This window comes from Triplophysa rosa, linkage group LG22, assembly GCF_024868665.1.
Source record: "Triplophysa rosa linkage group LG22, Trosa_1v2, whole genome shotgun sequence".
Lineage (NCBI taxonomy): Eukaryota > Metazoa > Chordata > Actinopteri > Cypriniformes > Nemacheilidae > Triplophysa > Triplophysa rosa.
Genome location: NC_079911.1, coordinates 17,409,636 through 17,419,899, shown reverse-complemented (window position 1 = coordinate 17,419,899; position 10,264 = coordinate 17,409,636). Strand labels below are relative to the sequence as shown.

General features: G+C 37.4%; 1 protein-coding gene across 1 annotated transcript; it reads left to right on the top strand.

The window, feature by feature from the left end:
• Positions 1–2,305: 2,305 nt before the first annotated feature.
• pargl (poly (ADP-ribose) glycohydrolase, like) lies at positions 2,306–10,207 on the top strand. Its single transcript, XM_057321056.1, has 17 exons — positions 2,306–2,932; positions 3,065–3,152; positions 5,291–5,683; positions 5,773–5,862; positions 5,973–6,095; positions 6,273–6,344; positions 6,419–6,505; positions 6,650–6,810; positions 6,914–7,029; positions 7,114–7,186; positions 7,273–7,348; positions 7,987–8,134; positions 8,446–8,524; positions 9,176–9,284; positions 9,422–9,530; positions 9,617–9,745; positions 9,896–10,207. Exons 3-17 carry the CDS (start codon positions 5,291–5,293, stop codon positions 10,000–10,002), a joined length of 1,872 nt encoding a protein of 623 aa, XP_057177039.1. The 5' UTR covers positions 2,306–2,932; positions 3,065–3,152; the 3' UTR covers positions 10,003–10,207.
• The last annotated feature ends 57 nt before the right edge of the window (positions 10,208–10,264 follow it).

Sequence of the window (10,264 nt, the reverse complement as noted above, 5' to 3'; positions counted from 1 at the left end):
ATGTCATTTCAAACCTGACTTTCTTTCTTTTGCAGAACACGAGAGAAGATATTTTGAAGAATGTTGATAATGAAACAACACCGAACCCCCATTGACTTTCATTATATGAACACAAAAAGACATTTCTCAAAATATCTCAAAATATATAAAAGAAAGAGTCACACAGATTTAAAACCACATGGGAGAGAAAAAATGATACATTTTTGGGTGAACTCTCCCTTAACTAAATCATTTTGCTTTTTGGTAGGCTTTTGGAGCTCATAGTAATATGTTTTTTAAAAGACCTACTCGCATAATAGCCAATATAAAGTAAAGGCCCTGAAACAAAACCACTTATTCAAAACACATAATCCAAGATCCCTTACCAGGCAGAATTTATTGTCACCAGACATAAAATAACCAATGTCATATTAGAAATGTGGTGTCACCTAAGGCGCCATGTGTTGTATAAAGCTGGTGGATCATAAGTGGTACCATAACTCATACAGACAGTAAGAGGCACATCAACAGCAGACGCAGCCATTGAAAAGGGCATTCTTTACATTTCTATCTCACCATGCTCTTCCTTATTAAAATGAAAACAGAAACACAAAGATATACCCTCAAACAGATATTTAAGATATCATTAGGACACAACATGACTCTGCCGTTGAGTTTTAGGTTATAGGGTCATGATTGTGGATAATGAGATTGTGGCTCAAAACAACAGGATTGAGCAAGCTTCTCACATTTAAAGTGAGCTGTTGTTCCTCTGGCCTGAGGTGAATCTGTGAATGATGTCCTGCTGAGCACAGGTCACTTCAATACAACACGACACACAACACAACGCAACGCAACGCAACGCAACGCAACGCAACACACAACACAACACAACACAACACAACACAACACAACACAACACAACACAACACAACACAACAGTCTTTGGACAATGGTCAGAAGCTGCAGGTCTGTGAACATTTAAAAAATAGCTTTTCAAGAACAACCAAAAAAACATTTTTACAGAAATGTGCCTGAAGACAGAAGCAGGGCAGTTTTATAACATTTGGAGTGAAATATTATGCATATTTGAAATACAAATTATATTATATTTAAACATGCCTGTCCGTTTAATTCGTCATTTTAATTAGTAATTAACCAGCTGTAAAATTTAAATATGAATGAAAATATTAATTTTAAAATAGCGAAGAGATACAATAACTGGAGTGTGGCGCCATCTCATGGTTAACTAACGAATAGTCACTGAAGGGATAACAACTTATTTTAAATTATTGATCGAACATTGAATACATTTACACACAAACGTGTATCAGAAAAAGTAGAAGTACTGACAAAAAGTAGATTTTGAAAAATATAACATAAACACGAAACGTGAAATAAATGTAACAGTATTGACTGTAATTAAACAGGCTCCAAAATAAACAAATAAACATGAAAATAACAAGAGTATAAAATAGTGGACGAATTTACACAACGTATGCAATAACCGAGCCAAATTCTCTCGGTAAAGACTTCATATGTCTTGGCTCATGAGGATTAATGACGTCATCCTGACGTAGCTATGCGTTCTGGACAGTCTGCGTTCCAATTCATAGCGTTGCTACGCAGTGTTCACCGCTCCATACTCCCTGAGCACGGGAGATCCATTAAAGTGGACTTCGCTGACAATAATCGCTCATTTGAAATGCCCTGCAACCTCATCAAGGAGAGGCAATGGCAGGGTTCCGCAGAGTATAATAACAAAATAAATACTGTAATGAACTCATAAATTTAAAATAAAAAAATATACTTCACGTATCTAATCTATTCATAACGTTTTGTTTAAGTTTGTTTTTCTTTGACTGCTGCAGCTTTGACTATTAATATTTGAAGCTCTAGTTACTGTAACTGTCAGGCAAATGAAAATAAAATTTAATTTAGTCATCTATGTGAAGATGTGTCGTGTCGGTTTCATCTCGTGAGCTTTTTTCCCATGTGCAGCGGTGAACATTCCTGAGGTAACTTAAATAATGCAACACAATGACAAAAGAACGGCTGCTTCTCACCGTCTTTACATTAGTTTATAATAACAGCAATACTCACACGCATATTTTAACTCTATTTTAATTGCAGAATTTATATCGAGTGTGATAACAATGTATAATAACAATGCTTCAAAACGGGATTTAACCGCTAAACAACGTAAAGCAAACTATAGTAATCATTAAAAGCTTTCTTTCACAACGTACATCACGCATATGTGAATTTGGTTGCTTTTATGACTCGTGACGCGGAGCGCAATGGCAGTTGGGTGATTTTCTCTCTCCACTTCCGGCGACCCAAATGGCGGACTAACGAATTCATTCATTCATTTTGAATTCGATCAAAACGTACATTAAAAATGTATCCGTCATGTTTACGTATATGTCTGATATCCTCCTCCCATCCGTTCTGTGATTGGGCGTTCGCAAGGACTCCTGGGTAGGTAACTTCAGTGGAGTCTGCATCAAAGACTGCATCGAGGGCACAAATGAGGAGCTCGCGAGCAGACTTTTGAGCGCTAAAAAGACAAATGGGACACGTTTCGAACTCGTAGACTTGGTGAGAACGCGCAATTTTAGTCCACGAGACCGCAAGTCCACATGAAGTGCGCCATTTGGGACAGGGCCAAGGTTGTTGCTAGAAGGGATACAGCTACAGCCGGAAGTGGTGCAAAATCTCGCCATATAATCACAATAAATTACATTAGCTAACGCCTACACCTACCCCAACCCTAAACCTAACCTTACAATAATAAAAAAATATTAATAAACTGTTTTCAGCGTGACAAAAAGTATGCGGTAATGAAGTGCGCATGCCCAGTGGAGGTAGCTGTTTCCCTTCTAGTTAAAACCGTTGCTTGTCCGTGCAAAAGCGCCTTCTGGCGGTTAAAGTGACAGTCACGTGATGAGAGGTGAGAGATTTGTTAAAAGGATGCGCTGTAAATAAGTTACTATAGAATCAGTTACTACATTAATAACTATTTAAAAAAATCATACAATGTATTTTCTCTAACTGAGATGCGCACTTTTGTATTTCCTTTCAGGTCACACGATGTAGCTTTGTGTATTATCACTTTCACAATCACAATTGTCACTCACAGCTGCTGAACGTCTTCAACACGAGCCGAACAGGTGAGTCGATGTATCAGAATGAGACAAATGTGCAATTTCTGCATCTCTTTGAAATGAAGTCTGTTTGAAATAAGTTACATTCACATCGTTTTCAAAACCAGTTAACTTGATTTTATAGAAACGAAAGTGAAAGGGTTTCAAACACCAGTGAAAACATTACAACAGTGTAACGTATATATAGGGATTAACGTGTGCATTTATACGTTTAAAAGACGTAATGTGGTATTTCGGTTGTGTGTACTCGGTTTCGTTTGTAAGCATTGTAGAACATATAATACAAACATGAAAAGGAAGTATTTTGCGCCATGTACTTCATACCCACCCTTACCAAAAGCAACCAGATTTTATGCGCAGTAAAACCAGTAACCTCACATCTCACCACAATAACCATTTAACCATGGCAGTTGTAGTTAAACTACGGAAGCACAAATGATAATCGACCTGCAAAAGAACTCACTATAAGCTACTTTTACTATAATAAAACCACGGTTCATTTTCCTAACTAACTACACAAAATAGCTGCTTAAAAGTTGAATGCTTCCAGAGATACACATGTTTAAAACAATATTCTAAACAAAAAAACATTTTTAAGTTCCAGTGTGTTGGAAAATAATATGTTTTCAGGCAATTCATTTCTTGTGGCTAATGCCAAGTGCTCACAGTCCTATTGTTCTTTATTTGAAGTATTGTAATGCTGTTTTGGATGTGCTTTAATAAGTATTTGTATGCAGTGGCGGCGCTTGGGGTGAATGACTGGCAATGTAACTAAATGATGTTATATTATGTTACATATTGTACATCCCACCAATGATGAATCCCAATGATATTTTATATAAACACAATCAAGCTGATAACATTCAAAATCAATAAAAAATAAATCAAATGTATTTTTGATTGGCATTTACATTTAGTCATTTAGCAGACGCTTTTATCCAAAGCGATTTACAGATGAGGGAAACAATGGAAGCAATTGGAACAACATAAGGACAACAAAATTCATAAGGGCAATAAAAGAAAACTGGTCTCATATAGCCTGGCATCTTTTATCAAGACTCAGCCTGTGAGTTTGTGGTTGGCTGCCCAGTCGAACTTTTCCAGTAGGCCACTTAGTGTACGAAAATGTGACTTTTGGATAGCAGCGAACTCAATAAAACATCCCTTAAAACAAATCGCATTGACCTGGAAGAGAAGCTCTCCATCTTACCCCAGAGAGCAGCTCAGGTAATGTTAAACGGGATTGTTATGCCCGCCGTGGCAAATCAGCCCGGGTGCTATCTGAGTTTACGTTATAGTTACAGAATTGTAAAACTACAACAGATTAAATGGAGTTCGGGCCTATTGTGAATATTACGTTGTAATATTGTATAATATATAACGTTTTGATTAATCTGCACTTTATGGGAACACGTTGTGGTCTTTGCTGAAATAAGCTCGTTTTATTGCGAATTCTATTTCAATACAAAGAACAGAAGGGTATGGCATTGATTAGTTTGCTTTTTGGTGATAGAAGGAATAATTAGTCTAGTGAATGCAAGTACCCTTAGTGAAAGGACTCGAACCTTGTGCTTGTGGATATGCTATTTTTTCTTAACAGAAATTTGTGAAGTAACGTTAATAACAAAACCATACTGTATGTTCATTGCTTTATTCTGCTTCATTTGCTTTTTCTGTGTTTTATTTTTAGTTCATAAATACGTTTGTTTCGTAGGCTACTTTACACGTTGCATAATGTTTTTAAAAAAAGCATAGGATATAATGTAAGCTTGTTCTAAAATGGTCACAAAATCTTAATTAACAATAACTATAACTATCGTTAAGTGCACCCATGGGAGAAGTGTAGGCTAATGCGCTAAAACAATATTTTGAACAAGCTTTTCTGTATTTATACGGCAAAATTGCATGTTGTGTAGCTTAGGCGTTTATTCATTTAATAATTTTATTAGCCTTCTAAATTGTTAAGCCCCCCCCTTAGCACCCCCAAGAAAAAAGTCCTGGCGCCGCCCCTGTTTGTATGGTTGTTTTCTCTCAATAGAGAACATTGGGGTTTGGCAGTCAGATTTGCGCTACACCGCTAATTTCAGTTTGTGATGACATGGACATGCTTGTTAATGCACATTTCTGTTTTCTTTTGGCTCTAGATGTCCCACAACGACAGCAGTCAGGTTAGGAATTGTCTGAATCAGACAGATAACAATTTGACAACTAAAGCATCAGTAGGGGAGACGTCACAGAAGCCCTCACGGAACGACTCCAGAAACACGAGCACCACACACCAGCGCTCATGTAGTGAATCTGGAGCCGCCGGAGCCACAAACCAACCGCAACGTACTGAACCTGGCGACAGAGGAGCTGCAAACCAGCCTTCACAAAATCAATCTATGGGTGAAGGGTCTGTTCGTAACGCTTCATTAAATGCTACCACTTCAGGGGTCCGAACAGAAGACACATACCCCTTCAGTAATCTCAAGACACTGCAGGCGTGTGACATGAGCCGGCTCTCCTTTATCAGAGAGCATACAGTTCTGATATACGTAAGACTGCATCTTAACATAATGTGAGCTACAGTATGGATATTCATTGTTTAATATTCACAGAGTTCATTTTACTCATTTCGCTACAGACACAATATCTACTTAATAATGGTTTTATTGCACCTCACACTGGGAAAGCCTTTTGGGATGGTCTTCATGTGAAGTTACCGCATTTGTATGTAAGTATTTCAAAATGCATTTTAAATGGCTTGTTCTTCCAAAATTGTATGCCATCATTTGTTGAATTGATTTGTTTGATCTTTTTATTCTGTATCCATTCTTCCCATAGCCACACCCCGCTGGCCACCAGACGTCCCATAAGACTCATCATGTTCCGCTCTCTCGCTGGGGCGTCACCCGTGAAGCGCTGAAACAGCTCACCAGAGGCCATTTCTCTATCGGAGATGTTCAGGTACTGTAATAAAATAAACAAAACTCTGCTTATTAGTCTTGTGCTTACTTAGTATAGCATTATGTTAGCGATGCAAGGATCTGGGGTTTGTCCCAGAAATCACACATACAGATCAAATGTAACAATGCAACTGTGTCTGTCTGTGATGGTGTGATCTGTCTTTTTGTGTGACTCTAGAGTGCGATAATGTCTTACAATTCTGACTACAAAAACAAATGGACCTTTGAAGTGCTTTCTCATTATGCACAGGTCAGTAAATAATACCCGAGTAAAGGTAAATGTGAAAACTACATGGTTGACAGATTTATACTTTTTCTCCACAGAGACTGCAAAAAGAAGACCGTAATCTAGAAACGGTGATCCCTAAAATGGCTAAACTGGCTTGGGAGTTACCTGAACTCATTCGAAAGGTGTGCGCGGATTTGTTTCTTTCCACAAACATTGTCTGATTGTTATATTGCCAAGGGAATAGAATTGTGTGGCCTTGTTTTCAGGCTATAATAATGTCCGAAAACATTTCGGTGATACAAAACTCCTCTTTAATGTAAATCCAGGGCATCCCTCTTCTGAGAAGTCAACAAACCAAGGCCATCACTTTGTCTCAGCAGCAGATAGCGTGTCTGTTAGCCAACGCTTTCTTCTGCACCTTCCCTCACAGAAACAACACTAAACCCGGATCAGAATACGCAACATTCCCAACCATTAATTTCAGCAGGTGGAACATTCTTCACGCTCATATTATAGACTGAAACCACACTACATAGTTTGATATCTTGAAGGTATTAAATATGCTAAATTATATATCTTTTTGGCTGTAGTCTGTTTAGTAACCATCCTAAAGACGCAGCGAAAGAAGCCCAAAAGGCACAGAAACTAAGAGCCATATTCCAATACTTCCACACGGTGACAAATGAAGATCCACATCAGCCGGAAGGTACTGAACTAAACACTTCTAAACCCAAAAATGTGACACACACACATATTTGAAAGAATGAACAAGACACATTCTCTTCAACAGTGTTAAAACCTGATGGATTGGTTACTTTTGAAAGGATTTGCATACCTCAAGAACAGCTACCCAAATGGAAGAAGTGAGTTGAGTTTGTAACGTGGCATATAAACTACAGCGAGTCACACATCAGTCCTCATACGTCTTAATAACTGTGTTTGACTTTAGTGAGAAAAAGCTCTTGAGAAACCTTCACGTCTCTTCAAAAGGGTCCATCGAGGAAGAGGGTTCTGGTTTACTGCAGGTTTGTTATTTCCAGAGCCAGACATTTGAAGTTTTCATTTTAGGACAACTTCAATCTACATTCCCTGGTTTGAAGTGATGGTTCACCCATACATACAAATTCTGTCATTATTTATTTACTCTCATGTGATTGTAAACCTGACTCTTTCTTCAGTGGAACTTTCAAAAGAATATATTTTGAGAAATGTCTCAGTGGTTTTGTGCTCGTACAATGGAAGTCAACGGTGTTCAGTGTTGTTTGGTTATCAACATTCTTCAAAATATCTAAGAAAAGAAAGTCTTACATGATATGAGGGTCATATGAGTCAATGGTGACACAACTTATATTTTTGGGTGAACTGTCCCTTTAAGAGTCGTTTACGCTGAGCTCATTAACTATATAATTTAAAAAATTGTTCTAAATGAAAGAGAATAGTAGAGTCCACACCACAACTATAACAGTAAAGATACAGAGGGATGATATGGTTGGTTAGGATTTTTTCCTGCTGATGAACAATAAAACACTGGACAGCCAACGAGAATTCAACTGAACATAAAGGGGTTACCTTGAAACTGCACTGCGCAAGCTTGGAGTATATTAATCAATTCATCAAAATCGCGTTTGTACGCAGATCGCTAACATAATGTTGTGTTGGACAGGTGGACTTTGCCTGTAAATATATTGGTGGTGGAGTGTTGGGGACAGGACTGGTTCAGGAGGAGATTCTCTTCCTCATGAGTCCTGAACTCATTGTGTCCAGACTCTTCACAGAGAAACTGGATCATAATGAATGCCTCAGAATCACAGGTACATCACAGAAACCACAAAGTTCTTGTTTAAATCGATTTACATTTTGACTTCTTGTTTAAAATGCAAACATTTAAGCTGCATTGACACAGATTTCTGTTGAAAATACATTTCAGTTGATTTATTTAGAATAGAAAAATAATTTTACACAATGGCTGTAATGCTACTGATTGTACATATGATTCAAAACAAACGACTGAAATAGTAAACATGATGTAAGCAACCTGAAATTAAGCAGATTATTAAATGATAAAATATGATTTTTTTACTGTTTTTTTCTTAACAAGTTTCAATGCCTGATTTTTCTTTAGGGGCTCAGATTTACAGCAGTTATTCTGGTTATAGCAGAAGCTTTGAGTGGGCCGGTCCATACCATGACAAAACTAAGCGGTATATATTTATGACAAATACACATATTTTAAACATTGAACATGGCCCTTGCATGACTGTAATTAATTACCCAACATTCTTAGCATTATTTTATTAATAAATAAAATCTTTATTATTACCATTTCACACATTTTAGAATAATATTTAGGTCATTGAATGAAATGACATCAGTTGTATTGTAGTAGTGAAATATGTTTAGTGCCATAATCAAATAATAGGTGCAATTTATTTTTCTTCTACAAAACTGCTTTAAAGGGACAGCTCACCCAAAAATGAAAAATCTTTAATTTACTCACCCTCAGGTTGTTCCAAACCTGTTTAAATTTCTTTGTTATGCTGAACACAAAGGAAGATATTTAGAAGAATGTCAGTAACCAAACAAATCTCATCCCCCATCGACTCCAACAGTATTTATTTATAGTATATTGGGGGATGAGATCTCTTTGGTTACTGACATTTTCCCAAATATCTTTCATAGTGTTTACTAAAACAACAAAATGTACACCGTTTAAACAATGACCGAATTTTCATTTTTGGTTGAACTATCCCTTTAAAGCATTAGATTAAAGCTGTAAAATGGAAATCTTTTTAAGATCATGAGAAATGTGTCAGTGTGTGTCCAAACATTTGTCACGATTCTTTGATTGACAGTGACAAGTGGAGAAGACGTTATCGTCAGATTGTCGCCATTGATGCTCTGGATTTTAAAAACCCAAAGGATCAGTACACCAAAGAAAACATCACTCGTGAGCTCAACAAGGTCAGTTTCCCACCTGCATGATTTGACCGTAAAACATTGATGTTTGCAATCCCCAAAAAATCTAGTACATGAATTCACCTCTTGATCAAAGCCTGTGTCATAAACATTTATTCAGGCTCATACTGTAATTCTTACAGGCATATGTGGGCTTCCGAAGAGATCCTGATATCCCTCCAGGATGTCTTCCAGCCATCGCAACGGGCAACTGGGGCTGTGGTGCCTTCGGTGGTGACCCTAAACTCAAAGGTAAAGACGACAAACAGACATCCCATCTGATCTTTAGATGACTTGTGACAAACACACAGAACAGAACATGTTTGTGTCTTTAAAAGCTCTCATCCAGCTGATGGCCGCTGCAGTGGCTGAGAGAGACATGGCTTACTTCACTTTTGGTAATGACCATGTGGCAAAAGAACTGCAAAACGCGTATAATCATCTGAAGACACACAAAGTGACAGTAGGTATGTAGATTACTCTGTACTGAAGATTGAGGAGAAATTGAAAGCATGAGAAAATACCGAACACTTTCTCTTGCGTGTCAATGCATAGTTTTAAATGACAAGTTTGCAAACAAGCTTTATCAAACGTTATCTGACTGTTTCCTTTAATAGATCAACTGTACAAGGTGCTGATTGACTATTGTGGACACGCTCGTGAACGATCTGACCTCTACGTATTCATCTTTAAGAAGATTGGGGTACAGCCGAGCCAACTGTAAACCTGCTACTAAACATTGGAAATTCATTACACTCGGCACATGAAGAAATAATCAACAGTTCAGCAGTATTAAATGTAGAAAGCTACTGGAGAGATCCAATGTCTTACGAACCCAAATAATGAAGTAATGATAGTAAAAAATCTGCTGTAAGAAAATCTGGAGTCAGTGGTGGTAGAGTAGATGTAAGTACCTTAATCTAAACAGAATTACAATACAGAAAGGCCTGTATACAAATCACATATACTTTTGATGGAAAACTAAT